This window comes from Martes martes (assembly GCF_963455335.1).
Source record: "Martes martes genome assembly, chromosome: 13".
In the NCBI taxonomy this organism is placed as follows: domain Eukaryota; kingdom Metazoa; phylum Chordata; class Mammalia; order Carnivora; family Mustelidae; genus Martes; species Martes martes.
The window spans coordinates 93129350-93141613 of NC_137901.1; the positions used below are offsets into that span (position 1 = coordinate 93129350).

General features: G+C 49.6%; 1 protein-coding gene across 2 annotated transcripts in view; it reads right to left on the minus strand.

Annotated features, from left to right (window-relative positions):
- Positions 1-6072: 6072 nt before the first annotated feature.
- LOC308353970 (KRAB domain-containing protein 4-like) overlaps positions 6073-12264 on the minus strand; it is a 30573-nt gene continuing 24381 nt past the window's right edge. Inside the window, exons 1-2 of one of the 2 annotated variants that reach the window (XM_080821137.1) lie at positions 10693-10816; positions 6073-7339 (exon numbers count right to left, since the gene is read on the minus strand). In XM_080821137.1, the coding sequence (XP_080677263.1) occupies positions 6285-7259 (975 nt within the window). In that variant the 5' untranslated portion in view covers positions 7260-7339; positions 10693-10816 and the 3' untranslated portion in view covers positions 6073-6284. Of the gene's footprint in view, positions 7340-8534; positions 8654-10692; positions 10877-12264 lie in introns of those variants that run through there. The other variant, XM_080821139.1, reaches the window with a different exon arrangement.

Genomic DNA, 12264 nt, shown 5'->3' on the forward strand with positions numbered 1-12264 from the left:
GCTGGTGGGGACTTTCTCGGTCCCCTGCAAACACAACAGACAACACAACAGACAACAAAAGGACAAGACAAAGCCAACTGCAGGCCCAGCGGTCCTTACCCAGAACCTGCCACCGATGGGGACTTTCTTGATCTCCTGACCGCCTAGGGGGGACTCGAAATTCCTGATGATCTACCAGTGGAGGGATGGGGCGTCCCCACATCCACTCCAGCCCTGGGGAACATGGCTGCGTCCAGCTTCTCCCCCGTGGGCTGTATGCCAGAGTTCCGCAACCAGACAGACAGGATCCCGAGTTCTTACCTCCGGAGGCTTTTCCCAGAAATTCTGATGCTGGCTCAGTCTCGTGGTTTGATCCCAGATGGGCCCCCAATGATAGGTTTCCCCCAATAATGGGTCCGTTATGAAAGGAGTGAGAGTGATACAAAACGAAGGTCAAGCAAAGCTTTATTTCACGCCAAGCATTGAGAGTCAAAACGACCGGTCGGGGCCGTCTCTTACAAAGAGGTGAGCCCTCCCAGCCTCACAGACTAACTTTTATAGAGGTGGGTTGAGCCTGGCCACACACAGGTGGCCAATGAGATTGCAACACACAGAGAAAACTGCGCAGTCATGCTAGGTCATACACGGGCGGCCAATTGAATTTCAATTTACCTTAGTAGGTATTTGAACTGGCCTATCACCTTGGTCAGAATTGGTGCCCAAAAGGCGGGACCCACTCTCCTTGGTAGCTAGGGAGACAGTATGCGCATCCCACTGATTGGATGTCTCCACCTGGCCTGACCCGCCATTGTATGTGGGCTTTGCTACCTGGGACTGGTTTCACAGACTTGCTTTTAAGAAAGTTCCTCTGGGAGGGGCAGAGTCAACCTAAGTTTACTGCATAAACAACAAAATGGCTCCCTCTGGCTACGTAGGCCCTTACACACAGAAAATTTTAGAAATAAGTACATCCAACAACTGCTGTACTTAAACAATGTTCAATTGTGTCACATGCCCTCTAGAAATAATCTGCTCAATTTGCTGCCATGGAGAGACTGTACTTTTTAAATTGTAGGCGAGAGTGAAAATAAAATAAAAATATAGATTAGATCTTACATATTTTAAACTCGGAGGTATACGTGCAAGTTACAACCTGAGGGAGAAAAATGAAGCAAACCCCACAAAATCACACGGAAAGCAAAGGCAAGCACACAAATGACCAACCGCCCCAGCTCGAACTGGCGCGCTCCACCCGGAACTTGCGGTTACGGGAAACCCCAGGCGACCAGACAGCCCTAGCGACGGGGGGGGGGGGGGGGGGGGAGGCGGAGGACCCCGCGCAGGGCGGGAGGGACGCGCGCCCCGTTGGCCCGTTGGCCGGGGACCTGCGTGGGACTCAGGTGCTGGGGACATCCCTGAACCCTGGGGGCGGGAAGAGCGCGTCCGAGTCAGCCCTATCCGCCCCCGCGGGCTCACGACTCGCACACGCGGCCCTGCCGCGCCCCAGGCCCCACTTGGGGTCCCGACTGCGGGAGCCCCCCCCCCAGAAGCTCGCCCAAGGCCGCGGTCTCCCTGCAGCTCCGCGCACCCGCTGGGCCCGCCGCAGCCAGCACCCCACGGGCGCGCTCCGCCCTCTGCGCCCCGGACGCGGGACAGCGGGAGCCGCTCCGCCGCCAACCGCTGGAAGGGGCCCGCAAACGACCGACGCGACCTCCCGGCCCTGCGGCCTGGGGAGCCGGGGAGCCGCCCTTATTAGGCCGGGTGCGGTCTCCCAGCAACGCCAAGGCGGGGCCAACAGGCGCGGGGTGGGGGGGCGGCCGCAGGGAAATACCCCGGGCTGTTACCGAGCAAAACCCGGGGTCTAAGTGACGGACCAGCTCGGGATGGGTCCCAGGAGGCGCTAGCTGAGTGGTTACAAGGGGTAAAAAGCGTTTTCTGTAAACCAGATTTAACATTTGTTTTGCCGGGGCACCTGGGTGGCTCAGTCGGTTAAGCACCAACCTTCTGCTTGGGGCTCGGTCCTGGGGTTCTGGGATCCGGCAGGGTCCCTGCTCAGCCCATCTGCTGGAATCACCGTGGTGTCTGTCCTTAAGTCCGGAGCTAGGAGCCTGGGAGGGGAGGAAAGGCCTGTCCGAAAATCACAGAGCCACAGGGAGCCTACCTGGGGGAGGGTGGGGCGGCCTGGGCTGGTGGCCTGAGGGACCTAACGCAGAGGGAGGGCCATTCCCCGCAGGGCCCCCTGATTGCCTCTTGATTTCTGGCCCCTCCCCTCCCGGAAAAACAACTGTCCTACTTAGACGCTGGCCCTGAGGGACTCGGGCCTGGGACAGGCCAAGCCTCTCTCACAACCGGATGCCAAGTGGGAGAGGCCACCGGCAGGCAAGGCTGGTCAGGCTGCCGCTCACACACCGTAGGGCTCCACTATGGCGCATCTGAGAACACCCAACAGGGCAGGAAACATGAGAAATAGAAGATTCTAACACAAACAGCATTTTGTGCATGTTCACGGCAGAGAGAAAGCAATTTAATTCAGAACAAGGTGACTTTGGCTCTTACTCTGGAAGTAAGTGTGCAAAGCATGTCAGATGTAGCAGTAACCTGCCACCGTGCACACTGTATCAGCAGGGCAGGGTGTGTGTGTGCCTGTCTGCACACGCGCACACGTGCACACACGCACACACACCTGCATCCCAGGCTGACCAGGGAGTCATGCTCACCCGAGCACCCTGGGCTGGTGCTCCCCTCACGGGTGGATAGTGTGTCTTCAGAAAGCCACTCTGCTCCTCTGGAACGTTTGGATCCAAGGGCATTTTTCTCCCTCAGGAGGTCATAGCCTTCTACTTCACAGATACTCCCCTCTACCTCTGTAACTTGACCTAAGAAGATGAAGGACAAGGAGGAGGCATCAGTGATGACTAAATCCTCGTGGACAATCCCTCTGGAACAAAACTGGTAAAATCAGCTTGAATATAATAATATTACCTTCAATTTTAATAATCACATTTAATAGCACTAGTTAATACAATTAAGTTTTAAATTTTAGTGTCTATTTTAATATATAACCTATCATATAAAATAAATAAAATCTATTATGAATATAAATTTTTAAAAATATTTTATTTCTTTATTTGACAGAGAGAGAGAGAGAGAGCGCGCGCACAAGCAGGCAGAGGGAGAGAGAGAGAAGCAGGCTTCCTGGCAAGCAAGGAGCCTGATGCGGGACTCGATTCTAGGACCCTGGGATCATGACCCAAGCCGAAGGTAGCGGCTTAACCAACTGAGCCATCCAGGCGTCCTTATTATTGTAAGGGCCTACTTAATCAGAGGGAGCCATATTGTTGCAGTGAACTTAGATTGACCCTGCCCCTCCCAGAAGAACTTCCTTGCAAAGCCTAGATACAAGGGCGGGTCAGGCCAGGTGAGGACATCCAATCAGAGGGGAGCACATATATCTACTAGGGTAAATTGAAATTCAATTGGCTGCCCGTGTGTAACCTAGCATGACTGCGCAGTTTTCTCTGTGTATCGCAATCTCATTGGCTACCTGTGTGTAGCCCGGCTAAAAGTGCCTCTATAAAAGTTGGTTTGTGAGGCTAGTAGGGGCCGGTAAGAGCTGTAAGCCTCGTTGGGAGCGGTCTCGCCGGAGCAGTAAGAGCTGTTAGAGTCGTCAGGAGTGGCCTTGCCAGAGCAGCCTCCCTCCGGGGAGTGGCCTCGTCTGGGGCGTGGCCTCGTCAGCAGCAGCCTCGTCCAGAGCGGCCTCGCCGGGAGCAGCGTCATGGGGAGCAGAGTCTGCGTCATCGGGGCTATCGTCCTCGTAGTCATCATTGCCTCTTCATCGTCGGGAGCAGCCTCGTCTGGGGAGCGGCCTGTCCGGGGAGCGGCCTCGTCCGGAGTGGCCTCGTCTGGGGAGCGGCCTCGTCGGGGAGCGCCCTTGTCGGGGTCGTCCTCACCGTCTCTTCGTAAGAGACGGCCCCTACCAGTCGGTTTGATTTTCGATGCTTGGCACAGAATAAAGCTTTGCTTGACTTTCGCTTTGCATCAGTCTCGTTCCTTTGATCACGGACCCTAACAATTATAAATATAAATTTTAAGATGATTTTAATATAAATATGATTACATCCTAAGCTGATTTTAGAATAATCCTACTATAGCTCAAATTGCAGAACTGGGCAAATGGAATAAAAACATGAATGTAAATCACACATTTAGGGTGTGATGCAAACCTCTGAACTTCATCAACATTCAAGAAAGGCTTTTGGCATTTTCAAGACACATTATTTACAAATTAAACTTAAGGTTGGCCTATTTAAAAGCAAGATAATACCTTGTGCACTGCAAGATTTCTTGTACATTAAATAGAGATTTCTTTTACAAACAATAAGGTACCTCAACTTCCTTTTTTTTTTTTAAGAATTGTTTTTAAGGTTTTATTTATTCATTTAACAGAGAGGGAGAGTACAAGCAGGGAGAGCAGCAGGCAGAGGGGGAGGGAGAAGCAAGCTCTCTGCTGAGTCAGGAGCCAGATGTGGGACTCGATCCCAGGACCCTGAGATCACGACCTGAGCCAAAGGCAGATGCTTAACAAACTGAGCCACCCAGGTGTCCCAGGTACCTCAACTTCTAAAGTCTCATCTGTATAAGATGTCTGAATCAAATTATCAAAAATCCTAATTCCCCTAGCAAAAGTCTCTGCATGTAACCCTATAGAACTACATGGTGGTTTTTTTTTTTTTTAAATAGAGTTTCTTCTAATTATTTGCAAGTTACTTTAGGAAAACATTAAAAGATTGACACAGAGAACAGTATTACATGATGTCTTAGCATATTAACCTAAAATACAGGTTCTTAGCTCTATTATATTTGACCTATGTACAACTAATCTGTATAGAAATCCCACTGAAAAATAAAAGGAGGAGATGCTTTGTGGGTCTTTTATTTTTACGAACCTTATTTCACACACATTCCTATGAAGAGCAGTGCTATTCAGAGCTTCTCTGTTGCTCGCTCCGTCGCATGCTCACGTGTCTTCTTGCCTTTGCGCGTCTAATATGAACAGCAGTTCTGTGTATAAACTGGGCACTCAGAGGAGGCAGGAGCTTTTACTGAAAACTTCCGGCTTCTATTATCGAAGACAGAGCACGGTAAGAGTTCTCAAACTCATTTACGTGTGCCGAGAAGTATCTGGCAATATAACTTAAACTACTTGTTAAATAAGAAATACATCATTTGGCCCAGCGTATCCTCTATGGTCGTGGTACAAACGATACCTGTTGTGCAGCACTGTTCACAGACGCCGTGCCATAAACATGACATACACCATGCTCACAGATTAATTTCACACGTGCTACGAGAATATATAAATGTATAACATGTAGCCATACTCAGGAACGTAAGTCCTATATCCCTCTGAATCGACACGCTTTTTACTTGGCTGTCATCATTGCTAACATACATACACACACAGATATGTATCTTTAAAGTTTCATATGCTTATTATTTAAAATTGAATAATCTTTTCCTTAAAAGATCCAATATCAGAGTTGGAGATTGATTATTTTAAACGTTTCTATGGACAAATTTTTCTATCTTCTTTTAAATCATTTTTTTGTTCTCAATATGAGTAACTTGATTTACAATGAGACTAGACTATTCACTGAGTGCTTTTCTCTCCTGTCTTTGCTGCGTTCACAGCACACACAGGCTCACTCTCCCGCTTGGGCTTTGTGATGTTTAAGGAAGTAGAACTTCGGGCACCTGGGGGGTTCAGTCAGTGAAGCGTCTGCCTTTGGCTCAGGTCATGATCCCAGGGTCCTGGGATCCAGTCCTGCATTGGGCTCCCTGCTCCGCGTGGAGCCTGCTTCTCCCTCTGCCCCTCCCTGCTGCTTGTGCTCTCTCTCATGCCAGGAAATGGATAAAATCTTTTTTTTTTTTTTTAAAAAAGGGGGAAGTAGAATTTCCTGTCAATGATTTTCCTATACTCACAGCCTTCAGAGAATTTCTATAATTGCGTTCTAGGATGTAGAGAGGAGTATGATTATTTCCTTAAAAGTTTCTCATGGCCACTGTTTCTTTCTTTCTTTCTTTTTTAAAAAGATTTTTATTTATTTGATAGATTGAGAGAGAGAGAGAGAGAGCAAGCAAGCGAGCACGAGCAGGGGGAGCAGAAGGCAGAGGGAGAAGCAGGCTCCCTGCTGGGCAAGGAGCCCGATGCAGGACTCCATCCCAGGACCCCGGGATCATGACCGAAGCCCAAGGCAGACGCTTAACCGAATGAGCCCCCCAGGCGCCCCACGTCCACTCTGTTTCTAGGGTTTCTGTCCTGTGTGAGTTCTCTGATGTACGAGGAGGTGTGACTTCTGGGAGAAGGCTTTCCCACACTCGCCGCATCCATAGGGCTTCTCTCCTGTGTGAGTTCGCTGATGTATGAGGAGCTGTGACTTCCAAATAAATGCTTTCCCACACTCGCTGCATCTGTAGGGCTTTTCTCCTAAATGAGTCTTCTGATGTCGAAGCAGCAGTGACTTCCCACGGAAGGCTCTCCCGCACTCACTGCACCCGTAGGGCTTCTCTCCTGAATGGATTCTCTGATGCTTACTGAGACTTGACTTCTCTCTGAAGGCTTTCCCACACTCACTGCATTTGTTGGGCTTTTCATCTATATGGGTTCTCTTGTGAGTGATAAGCTGTGATTTCCCACTAAAGGCTTTCCCACATTCACTACAGGCATAGGGTTTCTCTCCCGTGTGACTTCGCTGATGAATGATGAGCTGTGAGGTCTGAGAGAACACTTTGCTACACTCGCTGCATCCATACGGTTTCTCTCCCGTGTGAGTTCTCTGGTGTGTGATGAGGTGTGACTTTCTAGCGAAGGCCTTCCCACACTCACATCCATAACGTTTTTCTCCTGTGTGAACTGTCTGGTGTGTAACGAGGTGTGACTTCTGGGAAAAGGCTTTGCCACAGTCATTGCATTTGAATGGTTTCTCTCCTGTGTGTGTTCTCTGATGGACGATGAGCCGTGACTTCTTGCTGATGACTTTTCCACATTCCTTACATTCATAGTGTTTTAATCCAACAGGAGTTTTTTCACGTGCAGTATGGAGAAAGGATTTCTCATATCCACTGACCTTACCAGCTTTCTTTCTTCCACTGTTTCCAGTCTGAGTAAATAAATCTAGTGAATATTTCAGATGTTTTCCAGTTGAGACACGGTTATTGGATTTTTGCTTTAAAGGGGCAAGGTTCATGCCAGACTGAAATATTTTTCCACCTGCATTCATTTCACGAACTTGTTCCAATTTTTTAATCCTGTCTTGAATTTCTTGGTGCCATGCTTTGTAATCATCAACTTTCCAGTATTCTAGAAAAGAGAACAATTAAACACATTTAGTGAATTCTTCAATAACTGTGAACCAGATGAACCAGAACCGCAGAAATAATCCTGCACACTGGTACGTGTTTGGGAATTAAAATTAAATAAAGTGCTTTCATGGAAACTGAGGTAGAAAACCAATAATAGGTAAGGAGAAGGAAAAAAATGGACTAAACAGGTTGTTAGGAGCCATGACAGAATAATCTGTTCCAGGCGGAGGGTTTCATCTGCACACACACTCGACCCTAAGACAAGGCAATAAAAAGTTGCACTAGAAGGGAATGAGGACACCAAAGTCATTTCTTTGGTTACAGGCCCAGGAGGAGTAAACCATCATGAAAGAAATGAAGGAGAGACTAGAGGAAATGACTGTGGGAGTACAAGAGTAATCTGAGGCATTTACAATGAAAGGGGAAAGAAAATATGTGGAAATTAGAACAGTGAGAGGGGAAAAAATCACAATGAATCCTGTGTCCAAGAGAAAAGAAAAGGGATCTATCAGCAGGATAAGGTCTCTGGTGTGGAAAATGAACAAACAAGTTCCGACATAAGAAAGAGGGGTTGAGCTCCTTAGGACAGACCAGAGAGGCACAGCTCACTCTAAAATCAGAGCCAAGGAGGACAGATGACCTATCCTCACGTGATAAGCAATAGAAATGATACCTGCGTATCTGAGAAGCTCATCTCAATGGCTCTGAGTCACTTCCAAAGGGTTAGTGACCTCGAGAATTCTCTAAACAACATTGCACAGGTGCCCACCCCTCACCGTCTTCACTGTTCACTTCCAGCTGGAATTTAACTCCACCGCCTCCCAGGGGCCTCGCCTGCAAAGCTCGGACTCGGGGTGTACCCGTGGCTTCTCCTGCTCCGGCCTGAAGGTCACATCTGGTCTGAGGAGCTGAAACCCTGCGGATGGAAAATCACACAGGACTTGGGCCCAATTTCCTGGGCTCGGGCTTCTGAAGAATAAGTGAATGCTTAGCTCCAGAGGCTGTGGAAGAGGTCGTTCACTTGGGACGTGCATGGACAGACACTCTGGAGACAAAAAGGGCTAAGAATTTTTGAATTCTTAGACTAAAGCCCTCTGTCATGACACACTTCAGAGGTCCCATTTTTCAGTCAACAAACAGGGAAAGCCAGCTGACGGCCCGAGTCCACACCGGACGTGGCCTTACCCAGGGACACAAGGCTGCTCAAGTTCTCCAGCATCACACTTCGGTACAGAGCCTTCTGCGTGGAGTCCAGCAGCCGCCACTCCTCCCACGTGAAGTCCACGGCCACATCCGCGAACGACAGCGGGCCCTGGAAGAGCGGCGCCTGGTGAAGCGGAACCAGTGGGATCCGACGGCGAAACCAAGCTGCAAAGACCCCGGGGCAGGAGCCACAATAGCCTTCGGGAGAGCTGCCCTCCTTCTGTCTGCGAACCTCAGCTGTACGAGGGGTGCAGATGCGCCCGCTCCCAGTCACAGATCGTGACCGTTCCCTTGGCCCTGCCGCCTCTCTTACATCCAGAGTCAGTCCCGCGAGGCCCGCTGGCAACGGCCTCGGGAAGCGCGAGGCCACCCGGGGGAAGCTGCTGCTTTTCTGGTGAGAGAGACACACTGATAACACCCTCTGCTCTCTACTATTCTTCCTGCTTTTATTTTTTATGATTTTTTAAAAGAGAATCACTTACTTATTTTAGGGCAAGAGGGAGCAGGAGGAGGGCCGGGGGAGAGGGGGGGAGTCTTCAGCAGACTCTGCGCTGAGCGCGCATCCTGATGTGGGGCCTGATCTGCGGCGCTGAAATCATGACCTGAGCGGAAACTAAGAGCTGGACCCTTCACCACCTGCGCCACCCAGGCGTCCCCCTCCCTGCTCTTAAAGCAGACGTTGTGCTTGGAGCTGCAGTAACCACCTTGGGCCGTGAGCAACATGTGTGACACAGAAAGCCAACGGGCAAAGTACGGCAGAGCAGACGCCCGGAAAGACCCCGCGGTCTCTCACGGCAGCCCTCAAGCGCCGCGCCAGCCCCGGGCTGTCTGCTTCCACGCGTCCTAGCAGGAGAAACTTCAGTGGCCTTATTTTTTTTTTTTAAGATTTTTATTTATTTATTTGACAGAGGCAGAGACACAGTGAGAGAGGGAACACAAGCAGGGGGAGGCTTCCAACCGAGCAGGGAGCCCGACCCAGGAGTCGATCTCAGGACCCTGGGATCATGACGCAAGGCAAAGGCCGACGCTTAACCGACAGCCCCACAGGTGCGCCTTCAGTGGCCTTATTATTAGAGCCACTATTTGTAAATGAAGTCGTCCCCAAGTGATACATTTATTTGATCATTTTCTTAAAAGATTTTTATTTATTTGACAGAGACAGAGAGACAGATCACAAGTAGGCAGAGAGGCAGCAGAGAGAGAGGGGAAGCAGGCCCCCCACTGAGCAGGGAGCCTGATGCGGGACTCATTCCCAGCACCCTGGGATCATGACCTGAGCCGAAGGCAGAGGCTTTAACTCACTGAGCAACCCAGGCACCCCTAAACAATTAGATCTTAAAAAAGAAAACAGTAACTTAGAAAAGAGTCTATCAGTTCTTTAAAATGTTAAATATAGTTACCACAGGAACTAGCAGTTCGATTCCTAGGTATGTACCTAAGAATAGAGAACATACACACCAATGTTGGCAGTAGTAGTATTCATAGCAGCCAAAATAGCAAACAGCCATTTGGTCTAGCAAATGAGGAACTGATAAACAAAACGTGCTACAGTCACACAACAGAATATTATTCCACAACAAAAGACAATAAAGTATTAATTCACGGCCCATCTTTAAAGTAGGCTACATGAAAGAAGCCAGTCACAAAAGACCCCGTAGCGTGTGATCCTGTGGATATGAGATGGGCAGAATGGGTAAACCCAGGAGCTGGGGCTTGGAGCTGGGGTGGGGCCCTGGGGATTACCTGCTATGGAGATGGGGTTTCCTTTTAGGAGGATGAAAATGTCCTTTTCATATTTTTTTTGAGACTTTATTTAGTTATTTCATAGAAAGAGAGAGAGAGAGAGAGAAGGCACAAGCAGGGCTAACAGCAGGCAGAAGGAGAGGGAGAAGCAGACTCCCCGTTGAGCAGGGAGCCGGAAGTGGGACTAGGTCCCAGGGCCCTGGGATCATGACCTGAGCTGAAGGCAGAGCCACCAGGCGCCCCTGGAGGATGAAAATATGCTAAATTTAGATTGTGGCTGAACAATTAGATGGTGGCAGAAGCCTCTAAACTTACTGAAAAACGATCACCACCAACAGTCAATTGTTCACTTAAAATGGGCGAATTGTATGGAACCACAACTGAGGAAATAAATGAATTACTCACCTGGGACTTGGTCATTTTCTGCTGCTCTCGGGAAATGGCCAGTAACTGTAGGCTCTGCATATCTTCTGGGTTCTTATCTTGATGCTCAAATTAAAGGTCTCGGGTCAGAATTCTGTTCACCCAGGACCCTTCTCCAGAGACTTCTTTATCTCAGACAAGCCAATTAGTCCACGGAAACTAGAATCTGTAGAGTCGGGTAACAAACTCTCTTTAGTTGACGTAAATACCCGTCTCTTGTTGGAAACTCACCTGCATTTAAAGCTCAGAGTGGATTTTCTATAGACTCTACACAGACCTCACAAGGGTTCAAAATAGGGGGGTACGCAGAAGGAACCCCACCCCCGTAGTAGCAGCATCGCACCAAGCACTCATTCTCTCTCGAAATGGGGAAGGGAAAGAGAGACCGCGCGTGTGTGTAATACAGAGCCCACCGAAAATGAGAACGTCACGTTCACTTTTTAGTAAAGGCATAAAGAAAAGAGCCTGAATCCAGCAGTTGATGAAACGAGTAATTCATCAGAGCTTCTCCTCAAAATACAAGTCGTTCATTTGAAGCTCATGATGTTCTTGAGAATTCTACAGTCGTTAACACACGTAAATACCGTAGAACTATGACTGGCACATCAACATTGAGTAAATGCTAGTTAGTGCTCTTATCACGTGACGTGATTACAGAGAAATCAGAAAATTCTCATCAATGACAATTATCAATAATCCCACTACTTCAAAGGTACGTCTCTCGTAGGTGGTGGAAACCACGCTGATGTTACAAAGATGGGATCTGAAGTCTTACATTTTTAAACTGCCTTTTATGCAGTAAGCCCACTTTCAGACCCACAGTTATAAACACAGACCTCTGGTTATACCCTACAGGTTGCCTAGTCCGCTCTCAGCCAATATCCAATATCCCCGCATCCCCAGGCTTCAATCCCGGACCCCCAGGGCCACGCAGTCATTAGCCTGGACGACCTCCCAGCCAACCCCACAGCCCTTCATCACCTACTCCACCAGTCACACTCCCCGCGAGCTCTGCGAGTCCCGGTCGCGCAGACACAGCTGGGCCCTCACTAACTCCCACAACCGGGTCACTTACACCATCAACTCCCTCGCTCACCTTCACACTTATTAACCCCCACAGGCTTCCTGATGACCAGCTGGATTCTCCCCACAAAATGTCTCCCCAGTCGCCCAAACCTACTCTGTCCCCAGTCAACCCCAGGGCCCCCCAGTTACAGCCAAATGTCAACCCATGTCTGACTTCCACCCCCAAGCTACCAAATCACTCACCCCCCAGTTCCGCAGTCACCATTCTCTTTGGTTTTTGAGGCAAGCTCTGCGCGACCCAGGCCTGGAACTCACGACCCGAAGACGGCGTCCCCGCTCTACCCACCGAGCCGGCCAGGCACCCAAGGGCTCTTGTCATGACGGACACCCGGGCCTCCCCAACCGCTCCGGCATCCCCAGCTCCTCTCCCACCAGTCACCCTCACCCGGATTCCCGGGGAGCCCGGGGGCTCCGTGCTTCCGCAGTCGCTGAGGTAAACGGACACCCCACACTCACTTCCTCACGAGC